The 22,646-nt window shown below is 45.4% G+C and overlaps 1 protein-coding gene across 4 annotated transcripts in view; it reads right to left on the minus strand.

Annotated features, from left to right (window-relative positions):
• Positions 1-1,189: 1,189 nt before the first annotated feature.
• The window catches only part of LOC308397277 (kinesin-like protein KIF26A), a 61,290-nt gene continuing 39,833 nt past the window's right edge, over positions 1,190-22,646 (minus strand). For 3 of the 4 annotated variants that reach the window (XM_080883108.1, XM_080883110.1, XM_080883111.1), the window contains 10 exons: positions 19,918-20,011; positions 19,571-19,833; positions 17,352-17,535; positions 15,652-15,808; positions 14,549-14,711; positions 10,764-13,866; positions 4,613-4,803; positions 3,930-3,953; positions 2,805-2,955; positions 1,190-2,528 (listed from right to left, as the gene is read on the minus strand). In XM_080883108.1, the coding sequence (XP_080739234.1) occupies positions 2,341-2,528; positions 2,805-2,955; positions 3,930-3,953; positions 4,613-4,803; positions 10,764-13,866; positions 14,549-14,711; positions 15,652-15,808; positions 17,352-17,535; positions 19,571-19,833; positions 19,918-20,011 (4,518 nt within the window). In that variant the 3' untranslated portion in view covers positions 1,190-2,340. The remainder of the gene's footprint in view (positions 2,529-2,804; positions 2,956-3,929; positions 3,954-4,612; positions 4,804-10,763; positions 13,867-14,548; positions 14,712-15,651; positions 15,809-17,351; positions 17,536-19,570; positions 19,834-19,917; positions 20,012-22,646) is intronic. The other variant, XM_080883109.1, reaches the window with a different exon arrangement.

Here is a 22,646-nt window from a genome sequence, read left to right on the forward strand (position 1 = left end):
CAGGTGTGTGAGAGACCTGGAGATGAGAGGAGCAGAAACTGTCGAGGAGTAGGAGGGGAGGAGGAGGAGGGGAGGAGGGCGAGAGGAGGAGGACAAGAGGAGGATGGGAAGGATAGGAGGAGGAGAAGGGGTGGAGTAGGAGGAGGCAGGCAGGAGGAGGAGGAGGAGGAGGAGTGTTTCCTGAATGATGATGTCTCTTGTATGGAGGACTTTAAACAGGCGACCTGATGAAGCTGAGCTCTGTTGGGTCAGGTTTGATTTACAGACTGGCCGTATGCTGACGTGTGATTGGTAAGTGCTGCAGTGCAACGAGTCCACCAGCTCAGCCTGGAGCACAAAAAGAGTTCACCAAATAACAAAAACATGAATTGAAATCTTTGAATCTTTATTCATGTTCCTGATGCTGCCTCTGCGCCGACCCACGCACTCCTCTTTTTTTTTTTTTTTTACAAATAGTTAGAAAACTGTACAATACAAAAACAAAGAAAAGGAAACAGACGGTTAACACGCCACATCAGCAGAGCGATTTAATCAATTTAAAGAAAAACACGAAACCTGACGAACAAAAACAAGAACACAATGCAGAATGATGCTTCATGCAGCCACTTCAGAAAGAGCCTGAGACGGGAAACGTCTGAATCTGAGTGTGTCAGTTCCTGCTGCACATCACACGTGTGATGGAAATCTGCAATGTGAAATTTTACATCCTCACAGCTGACTCTGAACTTTTATTTTGTATTCTTCAGAGAGTATACTGTGTTTGGAGGTGGGGTCATGTGTGGAGCTCAGAGTTTGATCTTCGCTCTGTCTGAGAAAGCATCTGGGGACAGTTTGGAGTTTCAGAGACATCCTCATGTGGCTGTAGAACTCGTGGACGAGAAAAGATTCCGATGCGTCATGACAAGTTAACGTTTCAGGGTCCAACAGGAAGTGAGTGTGCATAAACGTGGCCACAGACCATCGATCAGGCAACCACAAGTGACTGACAGTTTATAAGTGGGTGGGGCTTCAGTCAGAGATCTCCAGGTTTTACACATCAGTGCTCTTCTGGACCAGGGGTCTCAAACTTTAATGAGCTGTGGGCCACTCCTGGCACCGTCATCTCATTGGAGGGCCACTTTAGCGTTCAGGTATTAAAAAAGAAACAAAGAAACAAACAAGAAAACACCCACAAATATTTCTGAAAATGTAATATTTTGTTTGTTTGTTTTTTAATTTCAGATAGTGTATAACAAGACAAAACTGCAAACGTGAACACAGATTCTTTTCCTCACTCTTAACTAACTAAAGCCTTTCATTGAACTACCAAATAAACACAATGGTCCTGTCTTTCTGGCCAGACACGTGGCAGCACTTCTGCTATCATTTTGTTCGTATTTAACAAAATAAAAATGCAGACATAAGTGTACACATTAGTTTTTGACTGTCTCACTGAACTAACATAGTCAATCTCTTAGTATGTTTGCACTCTCTGCTCATATTGCCTTCATATTAAATCATTTTTGGCTTTTTAAAGAACTTATTTTAACATTACACTTAACAACAAACAAATCCTCCCTAACAGAAAAAAACTGCATTATATTTCTTCACGTCAATATACGGACACCCCTGTTCTGGACGCTTCGACATAAAATGGGCAACTTGCGATCGTCGGTCACGTGATTCGTGATGTCACCTGACCGAGATTCTAGCTTTTATTCAGTGATTTTAAAATAGGATACTGTCAGAACATTGTTCTCTTTCAGAAACACATCCGAGTTGTTATTTACTGAGAGGAGACCATAGTGTTTCAGTGTTTCACGTCCCCTTTAATGTGTGTTTGTATGTCTGTACATCTGTCATTTAGATACCATTCCTGCTCTGTGGTTCTGGCTGCAGTGCAGATGATGTCATCATGTATGTTGCCACAGATGTTTTACCTGCTGAAACATCTGTTTGAGTCCCTGAGAACATGAGCAGGCTGAACTCAGGGTGGACGAGGCGGTTTCCTAAAACCAACTTCAGAATTGGTTCACTTCAACTCGAGTGCTTAAGTCGTTGAGCGGGATCAAACCCATGGTCCTGCTCTGGGTTCTTCAGGTTTGAGGCTCGGGGTGGAGCTTACAGGTGAACAGAGTCCATGCTGGAGCTGAATCATTTTTCCTAAACTCTGCTGCACAACGGATGAATTCAGCACCATAAAAAACACCACGACAAACAAGCTCACAGAGTCGTTGAGCTTGTGAATAGAAGGCACTTGCAAAGCTGCGTCCTCTGAGGTCTGATCTCCGATCAGCCATTTGCTGCTCTGCTCTGACAGGATGTCTGCTTCAATCTTCCGTCGGTGAGTCAGCGAACCTTTCACACCTCCACCTCCTGACGGCCCCCTTGCGCAGCGTCACCTGCCATCATCACGGTGATGTCAAAGCAGGTCTCCATCATGAGACGGGACTTGCACAGGTTGACGCAGTACTCCAGCTCCCCCGTGGCCTGAGCCAGAGCCTCTAGGTACTCCTGGGACTCGCAGTCCAGGTCCTGGTCCACGTCAACTGCAAACACGGAGAAAGCGGTTAGCTATTTAGATGCATGCGGGCCGATGTTTGTACCATGACATCACCACGCTGCCTCAGCTGCTCGTGCACAGCATCTCTGAATGCTTGGCCCGGTCAGTTAAGTTCAGTTAATGACAAACACATGAAGCTGAACTCTGAGGTTTCTGTGGTTCATCATCACAGAAATATCGCAGCCGGTCACTGATGGCTTTCTAAACGGTGAGTAATCTATTATATGCGTGCCAGCTCCCTCCCGCTGCAGCTCATACTCACACTCTCCACTCCACCTGCTCGGGTGGAGCATCAGCCAGCTCTTGGCCTCCTCCAGCTCCGCCTTCAGCCTGTCGTGTTTGCTCTTCAGCTCTTGGATCTGCTGCTGCCGCTTCTCCAGCATCCTCAACCGGGCATTGAAGTAGAGCAGACCCTGAGGAGCGAGCACACAGTCAGAGCCTCGAACTGCACACACCGGCTGGTAGGGGTGTGGACGATGACAAGGAAGAGGAGGGGGGATTAGCACGAGGCTTCGAGACTCCAGCCTGTGTCTGGCTTTAATTAGGAGTCAGTGCAGTGCTAATCTGTGATCAGAGGAGGATTAAGGACAACTGAGGACAAGCAGGTGACAGAGAGGTGGTTCAGACCTGCGCTTCATTACAGCTGCCCCTCAGAGAGCTTTATTCTGAAAATCCTGGGATGTTTCTGTTGTGAAAGTCTGTAAATGTGGGCAGCTGAGCAGTAATAAAAGAGTTGATCATCCAGATGATAAGTGACCTGAACATTAACTGTGTGTTTATGTTTCATTTGCAGCAGCTTCTCTGTGACACGCAGCCAAAAAGGCCAGATTCTCAGGTGAAGTCAGACTGACTGACTCCAGTTAGACCATCACAAATTGTTCATGTGGGGCCATGACACAGGCGTGACCAACCTCAGTGAGGCCCATGGGAGGGGAAACCAGTGAAACCAGCGAGTTGCTGATGTAAAGCCAACTCAGGTCTCCGTGTCAGCAGCAAGAAAGCCTTGTTTCATTTGGAGCTACAGGACAAGTTGGGATTTGAGGAAAACATGCAGGTGTAAAATACACATGAACAGATGCAGCAGGACAGGAAGCACCTCCGACAGGTGAAGCGAGCAGAATGAATCCAGTGTGAACAGGTAAACACAAAAAGCATGACAGGCACAGTGTGTGAGACAAAAGTTTGAGCACAGACAAGCGACACCACACGGCCTCCATGTTGGCGTCTCTACACCGGCCGCCAGTCAGACCGGCACCCTCTCTGACCTTTAACCCTGCACTCTCCGGTGGGATCACAGAGGTCCTCCACACCAGGGCCGGTTCGAGTTTCATGTCATGGATGGTTTGTTTGGAGGAATGTAGGAATGAACGTGTAAAGGACAACTCACCTTCTCAACATCGTGGAACGTCTGCTGGGACACAAATAGAATAGAATAGAATAGAATAAACCTTTATTATCCCACGGATGAGAAATTTTGGTGTTACACAGCTCTTACAGCAAGGAAAAATAAAATATAAAAGGAAGACACAAGGTGGTCCTATAAACATAAGCAACCGAAGTCCATATATACAGGTAACAATGTACAGAATATGTATAGAAAAATTGAAAAATTGTACAGTGATATGTATAAAAAAAAACAGAGAGAAGCCAATTATTCACCGAGCAGTGCTCCGGATATGAAAAGCACGTCACCTTCCTCTAATTGAAAATAAATCAGAGCCCGACAGGCCGCTCTGCCGAGGGTTAATGACCCGTTAACACTGAGAGAGGCGGCTGTCACAGAGACCAGACAAGCATCCCCCCCCACGGTCTGCTTTATATATGTGATTTGGATAAAAATATAAAAAGCTCCTCTGAGTGCGCTCAGACTGAGGCTGAGGGTCCAGATGAAACTCCACCTGCTTCAGGAGGCTGTGTTTGAGTCATTCTTGTCAGTGCATCGCAGAGAAGCGGAGGGTTCTAACACGACCTCCACGTGAGGGGACTAAACCAGCATGCTGTGATGCTGAATGGCATGTGAGCAGCACGTCATTATTTAACCACCACCTACTGGTCAGGTGGAGGACTCACCTCAGATCCCATCAGCGCCTCCTTCCTCTTCTGCACACACTCAACGTTGTCGATCTCATACACCTTTATCTCAAACTGCTCCTTCAGGGTGCCGCCCAGCGGCGGCAGGTCCACCCACTGACCACCCAGCTTCCTGCCCAGGGAGGAGGTGTCCGGCAGGGGGGCAGGGATTAGCCGCCGCCGCAGGAACCCTGCAGGTGGAAAAGGAAAGAGATGAAATAACTCATGATCAGTAAATGCAGCAGACTGTGTGTCAGGTAAAGTTCACAGGGCTAGGGGTGCAGGTGTTTCCAGCTGTGGAAGCTAACATCAGGGCCCTGCATTCGGAGACTGGTGTTTGAATGCTCACTGAACAGCTTCAACACAGCCAGCTGACTCGCTCAGTTAAAGCTGCAGTCAGCGAGGAAGTTAGTCACACCTGTGCTCTGAGCAGGTACCTGAGTCAGTGTCAAGGAGCCAGTGATGTCATTAAAAAGACAGCCAATAGCACTCAATAACAGGCAGGACTATCAAGGCTGTAACGCAGCTGCACCACATGGCCTTAAACCAGACCTGGGCATTTCACGGGCCGTGGCCCATGTCAGCCCAGGTTGGCCCACATCAGCCCATGTGAACCTTCCTGTCCAGCCCGTGTGACTTTCACTGATGTACAGATGCATGTGCAGGTAAATGTTTACTGACCAATCTGTGATGCTGCGTTTTTAACAAGGCCCGGACTAAAAACTCTTTATTCACTGAAGTCAAAGGAAAAGCTGTAAGCTCAGTCTGTGGTGTCGTGTTCAAGAACCATATTTTAAATCAGCACTGTAGCTGGGCATGCACAAACTACAAGAACGTGTGTAATGAAGGGCACAGACTGGTGACTGTACAGGGAGTGCAGAATTATTAGGCAAATGAGTATTTTGTCCACATCATCCTCTTCATGCATGTTGTCTTACTCCAAGCTGTATAGGCTCGAAAGCCTACTACCAATTAAGCATATTAGGTGATGTGCATCTCTGTAATGAGAAGGGGTGTGGTCTAATGACATCAACATCCTATATCAGGTGTGCATAATTATTAGGCAACGTCCTTTCCTTTGGCAAAATGGGTCAAAAGAAGGACTTGACAGGCTCAGAAAAGTCAAAAATAGTGAGATATCTTGCAGAGGGATGCAGCAGTCTCAAAATTGCAAAGCTTCTGAAGCGTGATCATCGAACAATCAAGCATTTCATTCAAAATAGTCAACAGGGTCGCAAGAAGCGTGTGGAAAAACCAAGGCGCAAAATAACTGCCCATGAACTGAGAAAAGTCAAGCGTGCAGCTGCCAAGATGCCACTTGCCACCAGTTTGGCCATATTTCAGAGCTGCAACATCACTGGAGTGCCCAAAGGCACAAGGTGTGCAATACTCAGAGACATGGCCAAGGTAAGAAAGGCTGAAAGACAACCACCACTGAACAAGACACACGCACTGAAATGTGTCTTAAACTGCTCCTTTGACTGTGCAAGACATTATTAAACAATAAGTAAAGAGTCAAATATCAGCCAGCTGTCGAGTCTTATCCTTTATTTACTTTGAATCTGTCCACATTGGCAGTGGCGTGTCCAGCGGGGTGGCCTGGGGGGGCACAGGCCACCCCCCCAACCAGACTGGCCACCCCAGGTGCCACCCCAAAGGCAAAACAATAAAATTCAATCAAATATCAAATGTACGATTATGTTTTCACGGTGAAGCTCAGATATCCGAGTGTAAGTGAATGCAGCATCGGCTTCTGCGCTATGCGCATCACGTTAGCAAAGGTAGGAGAGCCAAGCACGAAAGACGGCACTGCAGGAAACAATTTTTCGGTGAAAGAAAATGAGGACAGAATAAATGTCCCGGTAAGTAATATTAAGTTTGTTGAGTTTAGTAAACTTCGGTGAAATTAGAATACCAAGGAAAAAATAACACTTAAAGAATTATTGCAGCCGTCAAATATTTCAGACAGTATGCTACTGAGGGGAGCTAACATAAGAGTTATGCGTTATAAGATATAATCTAAGTCGTAACATTGCTGTATGGAGCTGCAGATTTGGAGATGTTCTTACTGAATCATCAGAGCTGAACAGGTGATGGAGAAACAGGTTTACCTTTTAGGTGACATGAATGAGTTGAAGTTATGAACTGTTTCTGAGAGACAAATAACACCAGGATCCTTTTTTTATGTAGCTGACAGCTGGTAACTGTGCAGGGGCGGGTCTAGGAAAGTTTTGCCAGGGGGGCAGGTAGGGCATTAACAGGAAAGGTGGGGCACAAGGAAATACTTTTCTTTCTTATTCTCATTTAAAATATCTAGCTTTTATTAAATAATTATCTAAATCTTACAACCAAAGTTTTTATCTGATGTAAAATGTATAGAAATCATACATATACCAACAAGACAGTGTACATATGGAAAAGATATATATAAATTTTATAAAGTTTGTATCTGTCGTGTGTGAAACTTGTATGAAAAGCATGCAAGAGTAAAAACAGATATAAGATCCCATGAAAGATTATATAATGAATCTTGTATGTTTTGGATACTAAAACAATATATGAAAGTAATAAGAAAGTGGCCACTTTCATGAGTAAAGTTTTTACTATTTCTTTTCCATATGGGCACTGTCATAACAGCATTTGTTTTCATTCAAAGTCTTTATGGCTTTAATACCTGGTGGGCCGGTTTGTAGTCAAAATGCCCGATTTTCTGTCCCAGTCCAGCCCTGCAGGTTAATACTGGCAGTGTCACCATGCCAGCTGACTGTATTTCATCATGAGGCAGTGTTGCTCTTGATCAATATTACCAAAGTTTACCATAAGGCAGCATAGAAAGTATTTACTTGCTTTCAGGTTTTATTCAAATGTTAGTCTTTTCATTTGTTTCCACACTTTTTTCCTGTTTCAAAATCAAACACCAGTTTGTGAGAAGATTGTATTGTATTATAGGATTGTTGAATTATGGTTAATGGTTGGTAGAATTTTTTTAAACATTATCTGCCAATTACATCTGCCACCCTTCTCCAAATCTGTGCCCCTACCTGGCCCCCCCAACAAAAATTTTCTAGACACGCCACTGCACATTGGCCATAAAAACACTTTTATGTGTAATATGTGACGGTGCCTTTAAATGCCAGCAGCAGGTGGTGATGGACCTGAAGTCACAGCTGGAACATAAACGCTCGCCAAACGCTAACAGAAAGCTGTTTGTCTGTTGTGAGGCGAGCCTAGGGATGGGTATTGATAAGATTTTAACGATTCCGATTCCATTTTCAATTCTGTTTAACGATTCGATTCTTTATCGATTCTCTTATCGATTCTTATTTTTAAAAAAGGAGAACACTAAGGTCGATTAGCTTAAAACTTTGTTTTATATCTTCTCTTTGAACAAGATAGAAATTTAGGAGTAACATGGCCTTACAAACCCAATAGTGAGATCTTAAGAGATCCACAGCCTACGGCTCTTCAATGGGGTGCCACAGGGTCCCCAGGAAAAAAATGTAAATGTAAAATAATAAAATAAACATTCTTCTGTAGCAATAACAAAGTGTAACATAAATTATTCTGTAGCAATTACACAAGAATATCCAGTAATGTCCTGCCTACAATTAAACACGTTCACTTACCAAAGTGAAATCGGGGGCATCTGCTGTGGCAAATGGGTGCAAGACTTTTACCACAAACTCAGTCACTGCTCGGTGACATTCGTCTATCCTGGTCTGAAAGGAGACGCTACTGGTAGACTGCAGCGAGAACTGCCAGCATCTGAGCCAGCCAGACTCTGTCTTTGTCTCTCATCGTGGTCACCTAAATGCACAGTAATGGAAGGTTTTGTAATAAGGCCGATCGCGCTAACATAATATGCACTGTTAGTTGATTATTTATCTGCCGCATTAACAGGAGAGGACGTGCAAACGTTACCGCTGCTGCTGGGTTGAGATTCACGAGTCCGGAGCGGAATTAACAACACGACATTTATTTAAGGTCATCGTGTGTTTTGTGAGCAAATGCTTTTGCATATTCGTAGTGTTTCCTCCCTTAAATTAAATATCTACTTTGCAAGTATTCCAAGTTGCCCTGTTGTCATCCGTTCTCGTAAAGTATAACCAAACTTTTGAGTATTTGAGCCGCTTACACGCCGTGTTTCCTGCCAGGTAAGCGACGCTCCGCAACGTGGTGACGTCATTTGGGGCGACTGGAATCGATAAGGGAATCGTTTGCAAAAATGCCAAACAATTCCAAGGAATTGAAACAGTGGGAACTGGTTCTCAACAAGAACCGGGTTTCCATACCCATCCCTAGGCGAGCCAGTGAAATATCACAATAAGCTCAATAAAAAGTTGCTGATTTCAGCAGACAGCTTTAATTAGCCTTCTCTTCTTCTGTGGTGCTTCCTCCTCTGTCAACATCCATTAGAGCTGCTGATCAGGTTTTAAGGCCGCTGCTGTCCACCTGAAGACCTCACTCGTATTTTTAACGACTTTGTACACACGGCTGTCAAATTAGGTTCCCAAGTAAAAGCAGAAGCAGGCATGTGCTCCACAAACAAAAAACCGTTATGGCTTATTAAAAACATCCGGGCTCACTGATGAGGATTCAGACATGATGACAGATTGAGGAGGAGTGGGTGTGAAGGCTGTGGAGTTCTGTGGAGTGGATGGGAGGATGTGTGGGTGATAATTGGAGTTGGATATGTACACTGGGAATTGTCCTCATGAAACATTCATGAGGCAGAAATGAGGCGAGATCCACAGGCCAATGGCAGACAGATCACAAGAGTGCCGATTCCGTATGCATCAGGCCGCTGGCTCGCCTGCCGCACGAATTGCAATCGGCTGCTGGGAGCTGGGACGTGGCAGCGGCGTGCCACATGATGTGCGCCCATGTCAAGTTTTTGTACAAAGACACCGGCTGAGAGATAATTTCACATGATATCAAGGAGGAGAGCTGCCTTTGATAGATGCTCCCACAGCAGTAGCACCTGTACTCGGTGTGCTCAGCACTCATAGGAATATTGTAGCGAGCAGCCATCATCACACACTGATGGATGCTGGAAAAAGCCATAAATATGTTAATTCTTCAGCAGAGATGAGTTTTATTGCTCTTTCACTTTCTGAGTCGATGCACGGAGAAATAGTTGCTGAATATCAAATCTGAGATTTAAATTTTGGCCATCAGCTCTAATGATTTCACAGGTTATTTAAATAATATCACATTGTGATAGAAAAGCTTCCAAGTTCCTCTGCACGAGCCGCTGTTTCATAAAACCCATAAACCTTTCGTTTTGCGTTTCCATAACTGCTTAGATATACCATCCCTCGGAGAGCAAGGGCTCGTTTAAGTCTATGTGAGCTGCTGTGAGGTTAACATGGGAGCGACCGGGACGGATCTGCTGACAGACACAAAGGGGGGAGGAGTGGCCAGACATTGGTGTTTATGTGGCCCTTGATGGAACAGCAGCTGACATACCACATCATGTTTACAGTAATAATGTTGGGCCAAAAAAAGGAAAAGCACTTATCTGCACTTATCTCACATACACACACACACACACACACACACACACACACACACACACACACACACACACACACACACACACACATACACACACACACACACACATCAAGCTACTTTTTGCACAATCCACTGTCATTGCTGCACTTTTCTATTGCACTGTTGTGCCTGCACTGTTGTGTCGGCACTGTTGTCTCTGTATCGTTCTCTTCTGTCTTTGTTTTGTTTTTTTGCACACTTGCACTTTATGTAGTCCTGTGTTGATTGTCTGTTTTATGTAGCACCATGGTCTTGGAGGAACGCTGTCTTGCTTCACTATGTACTGGCAATTGTCTTTATGGTTGGAATAACAATAAAGACAGTTGACTTGACTTGAAAAGACAATTTTAAAAAGACTTTAAAAAATCTTCAGCTTCCACTGAGCCTTAGAACTGAATTCATGTCATATTTAGGTGATGAGCTCATTATATGCGCTCTACATAGAATTCTATGATGAGTACAGAGAAGTCAACGAGTTAAAGATTTTTGTTCTTCAGATCTGATCACTGTAAAAAAGGGGCAGTGCTGCATGGAGCAGAACCTAAAGTGTTACCTGTGTTACATTACCCCATCTCTGGCGGCGGCATGCACTCACCGTTTCCTCTCTTCTTGGGCGATTTAGAAACTCGGCTCCTATTTGATGAGGATGCTCTGCTCTCGCTCATAGAGTCGTGTGCCGAGGAGGTGCTGCCGGTTGTCTCGCTGTCTCGGATCATGCTCTCGTAGCCGCTGCTGCCCCCGCTGTGGTAAAACAGGGCGGTGCGTCCCATGGCGGGGGGCAGCTCCCCACTCAGGATGCTACTGTTGTCACTGCCGTGCCCACTGCTGTAGCGCTGTGGCCTCCGAGGCGCTGTGATCTTGCTGTAAGGTGATGGCAATGGTGCGTTGAGGGGTGATCCAGTGATGCTACCAGTCCTGCTGCCAGGGATGTCGCTTCCAGCTCCACCACCAAACATCTTCCTTTGGCTACCTGAAACCAACTCGCTAATCCGGCTGTTGGCTGCCCTGCCGATGGTCTGCTTGGTGCCCATAATGGTGCCTTTTACTGTCTTGCCTCCGGTTCCAGAGCGAGATGGGGACTTGCCATTGGAAGGTAGGTTGGTGTTGCACCCAGCTACATTCTCTGGCAGTTTGGGGGAGGAGCTTGGGCTCTTCGAAGTGCTGGCAGACAACGTTCGAAGTTTCAGTCCACCAGAAGCTGCTCCTCTTGATCCGCTGCCACTGCGGACCTGCCACAGTTTGCTGGTTGCTGCAAAAACACCAGCTGGAACTTGGGACGGAAAGGCCGATGTGGAGGTGGATGCCGGATCACTGAGTCTTGGCACTGATCTGTTGGATCTGCCATTTCCTCCAGATGTAGCACCACTGTTTTCTCTGAACAGCTCAGGTTTGGACCCAGCTAAGGTTGGGCTGTCGCACCTTTCCAAAGACATTAGACTCCCAAAGTACCTGGAAGAATCTTTGGCTCCTTGCGTCTTCAGGCTTGAGGATGTCCTTGCAAAACTGTGTTCAGTTTTAAAGCTGGATGTCCTGTGGCTGAATGAACCAGCTCTGAGCTTGACATGCACTTCATCCTCTGAGGACTTTCCAGTGTTGCTGCTTGTTTTTAAGGCACTTGGAGACAGCACAATTCTTAATTTTTGTTCTTGACTCGACTGTCCAAACTTTGTGCTGCTTTTTTGTCCATTTGCCTTTTTTCCCAGGGATGAAAACCTCAGTGTACTGATCACTGAAGCAGCTTCTTGGGGGGTGGAAACGGTTCCTAGAGTTGTTGCGCCCCGAGTGAGTCGTGGCAATTTGATGAGAGTGTCTCCTCTCCTGCTGCTGGACTTCTCACAGCCATCAACAACCCTCTGGGCTGAAGAAGACATCTGCATCTTTGGTGGGCGAGGTACACTGTTGCTGTTCCCTCCGGACCTCTTGGAGGAAACATTAGTCACGCCACTTCTTGTTGGCTTACTTGCAGAAAGAAACTCCGCCTCTCTGGTATCACAATAACTGCTTCGCTGAAGCAAAACATCATCCTGCCTGCCTTCCTGTCTGCTGCAGCCCACAGCTGCAGATGAGGTAGGCTTGGTTTTCCTGGGAAGACTGGAATGGGTGGCATGGCGGGGAATCTGTGTTGACACTGATGTGTTCAGGGTATTGGCTTTCACCTTCAGAGAGCCTTTTAGAGATGCTTTGGCTGACTCGGGGGAAGGAGGGCACTTAGTAAAAGATGGTTTGTTTGGGCTAGCAGGGTCGCTTTCCAGCTCTGAGAAACAGACACCGCTGTCATTTAAGGAGCTCCTAATGCCATGCTGTAAGAACGGCTGTTTATGGAATATACATGGTGAGCTCAGCAGGGTGGCATTGTCCATTGTTTTATCCCTCAAGTAAAGCCTGCTTTGTGAATGAATACCATCACCTTCAGCTGATTCACAAAGCCATGAGCCAACAGACGGCTGCTTTTTGTTGTGGGAAAGCAAACCTTGTTGGTGTTCGGTGCCAACATCAGTGCCTGGTCCCACAGCTCCTTGTAGAGAGGTGTAAGCATCATATTCATCATTAATACTACTGATGATGCTGACCGGGCGAGAGCCAGCAGCTAAAGTCTGTGGAAAGCAGTCGGTGTTAAAGCTGAGGAGGTTGGAGGGACGGCCATTATCTGGGACAAGGCTGTGCGGGAGCTCCTCTATAACTGTGAACACGAGCTCGTCCTCTCCATTCAACTCCACGGGCTGCTGCAGAGTGATTGTGGTCCTCAGAAAGTCTCCGTCCAGGCATCGTCCTAACAGAGAGGCCCGGAGGTTGTTCACCTCTGTGGGGTACCTGCTTGTGTGAGCAGCTCCATCTGTGTTTAGGTTAGGGCTTATAGATTTGGGTGGCTGGTCTTGCCTCATTGCTTGTTCACTTATACTGACAGGGGGAGTCCTGCCAAGAGCCTCCTTAGGCCGAGGTGCCGTCCTCGTTGTCCTGGGTAAGGACGGTGAGGCCAGTGGCTTGGGTACAGCTCCTCTGAGGTAGACTTTCTCTCGAACTACAGGCTCTGAGTCATGGGTTGGAGCCCCCCCTGACTTTACCACACATGGCTGAACGGGGGTGCCTGAAAGCTTCTCTCCATCTGCACTCGTCCTTTTGGACGTCTCGATGAAGCCACCAGCTGAAGGTAGTTTGGGCTGATCCTGATCTGATTTGTCTATGCATGTTGTCAGTGTGCTTTCTGAGAACATGTGGGACGAGTTCTTCTCAGATTTGGGTGGAGACGTTGCCTCTGTGGGTTTAAGAGGGCCACTCTGAGCCTTCAGCGCTACTGATTTCTTCTCTGTGCCGAACTTGGCTGGGCCCTCGCTGCCATCAATGCAGTCGAGTCTCTCCTGTAGTTCTGCAAACGTGTTACACTTAAAGTGGTCACCGTCGGACTTGGGTGCATCTTTGACTCGCTTTTTGTTCAGGGACGGAATAATGGGAACGAAGGAAGGCGGACCCTCGTTGTCGCTCAGCTCTCGGTCTGAGATTGCCTTCCCTCCCGGCCCAACGTAGATGACAGTGTCACAGGAGTGCTCACTGCTGGAGGAATAGTCGGGATCACTCGAGAGTAGCAGCGGAACATCCGGGTCGAGGGCCACGGTCAGAGGGTGGAAGGGTCGAAGACGAGGAGGCCGACAGGATGGGCCTTCCTCACAGGAGCTCTCCCCTCCAGATGAGCTGGAGGCATGCTGCGAATAAAAGAGAAATAATACAGAATTAACCTCCTAAAGAGAGCTGGAGCATGCAGCGATTAAACTGAAGGGAAATCATTACATGAGTGCCCATGCACTGTGTTACATTAAAATGAATGTGAGTGAGATGCACATGCTACTAACTCTGGATTGAAATCTTCAACATACAGTGTGTAAGTCTGCCTAATGAGGCTCATCTCAGCACACAAACGCCCATCCCTGTAGATACACTGGTATTGATTATCTATCAAACCATGATAGGAAAAGTCGGTGAATTATGACATTCTGAACTCATTAAAATAGATGTGAGGGGTTTATTGTTATTAGCCTCAAGAAATTAGTGAAAATTCATTTAGAGTCCAAAATGTTTGGAAATCCCAAAGAATGGTTTGAAGACTTTGATAACTTTTAAACCTCAGTTTGTCCTTTGAATTTGTTTTGCCTTCAGTGTTATAGATGTTTAATGTTCAGAGACAAAGACTTGAGATTTAAGTTTGAGGTGCAGTTTTCTGTGAACTTCAACCTAACAACAATCAGAACCTAATCAATCTCATCCACATGTGAGTAAATGGTTTCTGTATTGGTGATATAACATTTGGTGTTTTGCACACTGTACCAGAGATCCGTGACCTCCGCCACAACGAGCTCCAGAAAGAAAACCTGAATAAAGATGAAGCACCTTCGACTTCTTCTTCCTCATGCGGTGGATGCGATAGGCCAACTGCACCGTGGTCAACGTCTCCATGTAGCCCGCCGGGGAGTCGGAGATGTGAGCGATCATGGTGGTGCGGCAGTTGATGTTGCCCAAGGATTCGCGGAGCAGCATGGTGAGCTTGCTATCCCTGAATAATACATTAAAAAAATGCTTCGTTAGCTCAAAAAAAGGAAGACATGCTGCGGGCGTGAGAATCCCCACGGGGCCGCAGATACCATTCATTACACCGCACAACAGTTTGGCACAGATAGGCAAAAAGGAATAGGAACGAGCTCTCATTTCACATTAATGAAGTTCGCTTTGAACTACACGCCACATGTGATCCAGAGGCAGAGACAGACTGAAATGTTCATGAAACTCTGCCTTTGAAAAGACCTGGACTATCGCTACAGAAGACGGATCAAACACAGAATTTACATACAACAGTCTAAGCTTTTTCTCCTTTTTAACCCAACACGACTGAACTCCAGCCACCGACTGACCTAAAATATCACAAGTCCTCGTTTGGGGGTTTTCTTTGGTTCAACTTCCACTCACTAACTTCACTCATGTAAATGTGTGAAAAAAAATCTTATTAATGGATGTGACTGGAGCATCAAACAACTCAAGGGTTGCTTGTCATTAAAAAACATGAAAACATAAAGATATCAAAGATTCTTCCATCGACAGGCTTGTATGTTAGTCTTTGAAGTCTGTGGATGATAACTGATGAGATTCTTTGGTGCAGATATTCGCTCCATAAATAAAACACATGTGATGCTGATGGCTTCACAAACGAAAAGAAAAGGGGACGAAGGAGCGAGGTGAAAGTTCATCAATATAATTAAAAAATAGCATCCAGAAATAGGTATTAAACAGAAAAGACCAAATGTGAGGAGCAAAAAAGGACTGAACATCAGTTATCATTACTGTGACTTATTCATCAGCTTAAACAACCATTTAACACTGACTGAAAGCTCATTAAAGCTCACAGCTTGACCCCCACCCCCCTCACGGGGATCATTGGTCCATCTGTTGTTTGGCTGCTGTGACCTTTGACCCCATTGAGCTCATCAAAATGCCCGTACCTGTAGGGAACGTGCTTGGCTCCATTGGCAAGGGCGAGGATGACATTTCCCAGCGCCGAGAACGACAGACACTGACCCCCGCCCCCCTCTCGGGTCCTGCTGATGTCCGTCTCGCAGCTGCCCAAATCCAGGAGGTGAAGGCGACTCCGACTGGACACTGCCATGCAGATTGAGAGGGCTTTATAATGTATGACACTGCCTGCTTAACTGCTCATTAGTTCTGAGACAACAATCTATTCATTAGTCTATAGACAGAAACATAATCAATAGCTTTGGTAATAACTTATTGGCTGCTTTGAATCATTTATCAGGAACCAAGCAGCCATTAGGGTAAAGACATCTCTTCCTTATCTGTGAATGATAGGAATCATATAAAATGCCCGTGGGCTGTGTGCGAGCTGAAGTAAAGTCCTGCAGCAAATCTCAAGTCATCAGATCATACTTCCAATACATTACTAACCAAATGTAGAAACATATATACGCCTGCATGCATGTGCAAATGTTAAAGAAGCTTCATCTGAACACGTCCCAAATGCATCCCGCTAAGCTTCAGTATCAGTCTGATCCGCTCAGTTTAACTGCCTGCTCATTTCATTAATTCAGAGTAATGATGGCGAGAACCATTAACCGGCCACATCAGCAAGATTTAGAAAGTGCTGAGCGCCACTGAGTGGATGCTTTTCCACAGCTCTATAAACACTGCAGGATGCCAAGCCATCAGGGCTCGTTAGCCATGCAGATTTATTCCAGCATAAAAGCCCAATAACGGAGGAAGCGGCTCTGCTGACAGGTAGACGTGGGTGGAGGCAGCGTTAGTGTAGCTGCTCTGCTTGTAAACGCTCCTGTTGAGCATGTTAGCAATTCAACACCAAGCTAATTAGCAGCTACATGTTTGGAGTGTGGAAAAAAAGAGCTAACGACTAATTGAGCTGCCAAATTTTACAGCTGCATGGTCGCTAATGGGGGCTTTTATTCTTGTCCCGGGGTCAGAGCCTCTAACCTGCTGCTGCTCCAAGTCCTTGCTGAGCTGATGAGTCTGCAGCTGGAGTGTGTGTGCAGGTCTGTGTACTGCTGGGAGGTTTAAGGATTATCATATCTCGCTTCAGCTGAACCAAATAAGCCATTCAGACTTCATTTAGGGTTTTCAATGACATGCTGAGTACCAGTTTCTCTTCAAAGCGCCCTGCTTTTTCCCAGATCCACAGTTTGTATGGAATGAATTGCAACCTTGCCTTCACCTTCAGAAACTGTGAACATCTCAACAGGAAGGGAGACCAAACTCAGAGAGCTCCACCCAGCCTGAATCTCTCAGCCATTTCATCGGAGCATGTCCAGTTACTTGTCTGACACCGTGTCAGAAGTGAACCATGTAGAGCATTAGTCCATCATGTATCTGCTTAACCTGCCATCAGTGTTCTCTTTGGTTAGTCTCAGCCTTCAAAACGTGGAGTCCACAAACCAACAGGTGTCAGACGAGTGAGGTATATGTTCCTGATATACTATCAGTTCCCTCAGTGATCTCAAGTTTGAATTTTAAAGGGTTTAGGTTTTATTGCTTGAGGTTCTGCTTCCTGATAACAAACATACTGAAAAGAGGAAGAAGCTGCGAAACTGGTCCACAAATATGAGTAGAGTTTTAACGTCACAGCAACTTTTAATAATTCTGGCAAAATATCAGTTATGACCACGCACACACTCACTGGCTGCCTTGTTGCTCTTGTCCAGTCTCTCCTGGTAGAGGTGCAGGGTAAACAGGAAGTGGGAGTTCCTTCGGACTTCCTGGTTGTTCGGCATTTGGTTGCTCTTCCTCGCTGCCAGGGCGGCGTCCAGGAAGGATGCTGCTCGCTCGGCACTGCTCGCCCGAACCTCTATCTGGTTCTGCAGCTGATAGAAAGAGCTAATGAGATGCAGATAAGCTGGGACTGAGGTGGCTGCACAGAACAGAGGCATGCTTCACGGTGAAATGCTGCAGGCTAGCATGAAAGTCCATGTTTTCAGCTTCTGCTTGCAGGTGTACATGATGAAGATTAGGGATGGGTACCGGTGTCCGGTGCCATGATGGCACAGGTTCTGACATAAACTGTAGTAACCAGACCGAAAAGCAGCGCACATTTCGGTGCTTTATTTCGGTGCTTTTTTTTCCTGAGCTGTGATACACTTCTAGCCAATAATTTTACGTTTCCGAGGATAGTAGGCGGGCCCAGGTACGTACGTTCTTTTAGAGCAGAGCTACAGATTAAAAATGCCCAAGGCGAAGCGGTCAAAAGTCTGGCTGTACTTCACAGCAAAATATGCAAACTCAGCAGCCTGCAACAAGTGCTTTAAGCTGATACTGTCAAAGGAGGCAACACCTCAAATCCGATGAAACACCTGGCGACGCATAGTGTTTTTTTTTAAAAGCCCAGAAATGCGCCGTATGATAGCTTGCTGCGAGACCTCACACCGAGCGCATCTACTGTGCGTGGGTTGCCTGTTATCGGACCCGGAGTTAGCAATATCCCCCAAAAATCCCCGAAGAGGAGAGTCCTGGCCTCTAGCCCTGCCAGTGTAGTGAAATGATGACGGATGATGATGGCAGCAGCAGCCGTTCTTCTCTGCGTGAGTAGCTTAATGTTGTTCGTGTGTAATTTACGTTGAGTAGGCTAACCACGTTATTACATTAATGCATGTAAGGTGAACTAGCAAACAACATCATAGCTACATGCGGCTGTCTTCTTGTTTGATGGCAGATACTCCCTTCACCCTGGCCAAAAAGGCTAAAATGACCAAAGAAAAAGTGGAAAACAGTTAAACATGAGAGGTTTTGGACAAAGTTTGTGTTTTTTCCATTGATTAAGCACTGCTTCCAGCCAAGAGTGATACCATATATGCCCCATAGCTGCAGAAAAGGCTAACATTGTTATCTTTTTACAAAAAACCAGCTGAACATGAGAGGTTTTTGGACCAATTTTGTGTTCTCCATTCTTTAAGCACCGGTTTGAGCACCGTTTGAGCACCGGCACCGTTTCAAAAGTACCGATTTGGCACCGGTATCGGATAAAACCTAAACGATACCCATCCCTAATGAAGATCCTGCAGTAAGAAAGAGCTCTTCTTCTCTGTTCATATAAAGCCAACTTAGATTTATATATACACAGAGTCTGAGAGCTACCACAGGACAGGGGGAAGAGGATGGATGGATTCACATTCAGATTTCACTGAGCTATGACCCTGATGGAAGCTGTATTTATCCAATATTGATGTCTTTCTCCTGACTCAGTTTAACATCAGGCACGATTAAAACACATAGGCATCTTGCAATCAGGCGCAGACACTGCCAAGAGTTTACCCCATATTAGTCAGGCTCGGACTGAAACAAAGCTTTAAATCATTCTGCAGCACAGAAACCAGACTGTGATCATCTTCCTGCCATCTGCAGCTCTGTGATGTTCTTCTGGCTCAAAGTAGAAATCCTTCTTTACTCTTAGAGAGAAAATGAACGAGATAAAAGTTAAAGTAAGACAGAATGAGGTTTGATAAAGGAAAAAAAGGAAGGATGTCAGAATGAGAGGAGAAAAAGAGAAAGAAAATTAAAGTGAGCGCAGATAGAAGGAGCCCGGGGAGATAAAACAAACTGAACGAGTTGGAGGAGGAAGGTCAGGACTAATTGGACAGGTGTCAACAGTGAAGAAGTCTCTAGAGTGAACAGGAGTTCAGTGAGTAGGTCAGGAACAGACAAAGAGAAGGAAAGGAGGAGATGGCGAGGTCTTTTGGAAAGGGAACGGCATGAGTGGCCCGGATGACTGGATGAACATATTGGATATCATGTTGAGCTGTAATCATTAGTTATATATCATCTAATCACAGTCCTCGGTTTATATCAGAGGCCAGTTTGTGTGATTGGTTAAAAAGTGCTCAAAGTGCGAGTTGTTTCCTGTACCTGGGATCCACAGATGGGATCTTCTCTCAGCAACACAGCGGGGCCTGGTGCCTCCTGGTGCCCTGCCGCCGCCAGTTCGGCCAAGAGGTCGGTGAGCGTCTCCTCGCGGCCGGAGATCTCCACGGCCGACACTCTGACTGAGAAACAAGCTCCGGACTTTTCCTTCCGGTCCTCGATCACATTGAACAGCCAGGAGATCGCCGTTGGAGCCACACCCAGGCTCTGGGTGGAGCAGTCCCGACCAATCATGGTGTACGTCTTACCTGTGGAGGCAGGGTCAACTCAACAATCATGTGACTTTTCAGAATTATGTCTTTGTGTGTGTGGGTGGCGTATCATGTGTTTACCCAGGTGAGCATGCCCGAAGCAGAAGATGCAGCCGTCCGCGCCATTCACCACCGACTGGATGACCTCTGCCACCGTTCCTGAACACACTTCAGCCTAGAAGAGAGAAGCCAGCGATCACTTAGAGCACTGCCACTATCACAGCGCCTCATACATAACAATACACACAGTACAGTATTTTTGACAAGCTTTAGGTCAGAGATGTTGGAGCACTTGGTGTACCGAAGCCCGCTGCTGACATGCCAGCAACAGCATGGCAGGTATGTGACCTGCTGCAGGTAACCAGAGCAGGAAAAGTCATTTAGGACCAGCTGTGAGTGACAAAGTGAATCCTTCCCCATGTGGATGCCTTGACTTTAAAGCTGAGCTTACACACCTGAGAGGTGTCCTACAAAGGAAGTTAACATATCCAGGCTTCCTCTGAGTTAGCTAACTCAACTAAACCTGGAACCTCAGTCAGAGATCATGGGTCTCATCACTGTGGTTATCAACTTTCTCTGTTGTGGCTCTCTGCTCCCTGTGAGCTCCACCTTCTCCAATCAGAGACGATATCAGATGAGACGATGATAAAATCTAACAGTAAAATAGTCTTAAAGACAAAAGTGGCAGAAACTGGTTAATCTAGTGATTTGTGTCACACAGCAGTAAATTCAAGATATGAATGGCAGTGAATGATGTGTCTGGGTATGCTCAGTGCTGCTGTTTGTTTCTAAGGTGATGGCTGCACATATAACATTCATATCACACTGAAAGCAAGATGTAAATAAGAGAATTTGTAAAAATCTAGTGCTTCCAGATGATTTTAAACCAAATGAGTGTTCAGCGTTCATTACCATGGTGATTTAGGAGGTAAAAAAGAGACAGCTCAGTAAACGAAAGAAATCATCAGCAGGAATACATAAATGTGTAGAATTACAGGAAGAGTTCTGATAAAAACAATCAAACCAAAAATAGTTGTTGTATATCTATTACTTAATTACTTTGATGGAGATTGAGTATCTTGACTTTTCTAGTGCCTTAAATACAATGTAATGAACCGCTGATCTGTACCATAAGTCATCCTTGCGGGGCTTGTCGGAACTGTATGCGCAGTCGCACTAAGGACAGATGTGCTCAGAGGCATACCCCGTAATGTGTATGGAGCAGTCTGTCGCGGCAGGAATAAGTTGTACAAAGTCCATGTAAGTTACGATAATACTTTGATAAGTATGATAAGTGTGTTTCTAATGTAAGGTATGTTGCTGCGTTTGTATTGTGAGCTATCTGAAAACCTTTTTATTCTGTATTTACGTTACTTACATCCATGTGCTATTTTTTTTGGCAAGACATGTGTGTCATGCAAGCTAGCAGCACCCCATGAGAAACGGGCCGAAGTGTTTAAGTGTTTACCGGAGTTTTGCACCCTTGGCAAGCGGACTGAGGTATGTGATGAGAGGTGATCTGTTGTTATATTTTATTTAACTGAACTGTGTAATCCCTTGATGCTGTTTGAAGTAACCCCTTTTGTTTTATTTAATCTGTGACTGTATATCTCATAATTACTTGTTTGAACTTGCCTGAATTAACTTAAGCTCATTGTTGTTATTCCTCATTGTTATAGTTCAAAAAGTACTGTACGGGTATCAATTTTTTCTTATTTTATAGTTTTCATGGTGCTCAACGTCCAGAGAATGAGCCGTGTGTGGTGAGGAAATAAATGGCTGCACCCGTTAGAGACTCTTCTGTTGTTCTTGATGCCAAGGGGTGCTACAGTGAAACTCATCGCTGCCTTGCAGCCATCTACGCTCATCTTATTCTTTCGTCGAACTGTGAGTAAAGGAGTGTATCGCATCATCCAGAGACTGCTGGATCAGTAAAGGACTCAAAATAAGGACATTATAAATACAATGTCATGCACATCTGCATCTTGTAAGCTGTGTGAGCAAATGATCTTCAACATGGCAGTCTAAAGTAATGCAAGAAAGAAAGACCTCTTCTGTATTTAACACAGTAGCATGTAAACTTGTGATGCTGAATATCCCACATTTCTTACATCAGAATGTCGAAGACTGAATCTGGGCTTTATGCTATCAGTTGTACTTCTGTAAAAACTTAAGTGGCAAATTGTCTGATTTGAGGGCATCATCAGTATTATTTGGGTTTTGTTGCCAGTCTGTGAGGTTAAAGGTGTAAATATCTAAGTTGAGTGTTAATAAGTTTGAAACCACCACTCAACCCATTTGAGTTCAGATATATACACTTAAAAGGGCAGGTGCAACAAGCCAAAAATAAAATTAATAATAATGTGGTCCCCCGTTGAAGAAATAGACAAATCTACAGAGGCACAACAGGCCAGGTCCAGCTCCAGAGAGCGAAGACTAACAGAAAAGGGGCAGGAGATGCATGAACAGGAGGCCAAGAAAAATGAAAGGTCATTTAGCAAGGCATATGAGTCCTGGAAGGAGTTAGCAAGAGGAGTTAGAACAAAGCTGAAAGGTTTCTTCTCAAACGAAGACCTTGTTAGAACACAAACGGACATTAAGGCTAAAGAAGCATTAGTACATGAACTGTATGAGCCTAGCCGACGTAATCATACTTCTACTCCAGATGTTGTCAAGAGAATGGATGCCTGTGTTGCCCTAACAACAGAAATTTGTGATCTCATTAGTAAACGACTAGAAGATATAGATAAGACTTTTAATGACAGGTTCGAGAAGGAGCGTGTAAGGATGATATTAAGTAAGGAGGAGTA

The sequence above is a fragment of the Rhamphochromis sp. 'chilingali' genome (assembly GCF_963969265.1).
Source record: "Rhamphochromis sp. 'chilingali' genome assembly, chromosome: 5".
Classification (NCBI taxonomy): Eukaryota; Metazoa; Chordata; class Actinopteri; order Cichliformes; family Cichlidae; genus Rhamphochromis; species Rhamphochromis sp. 'chilingali'.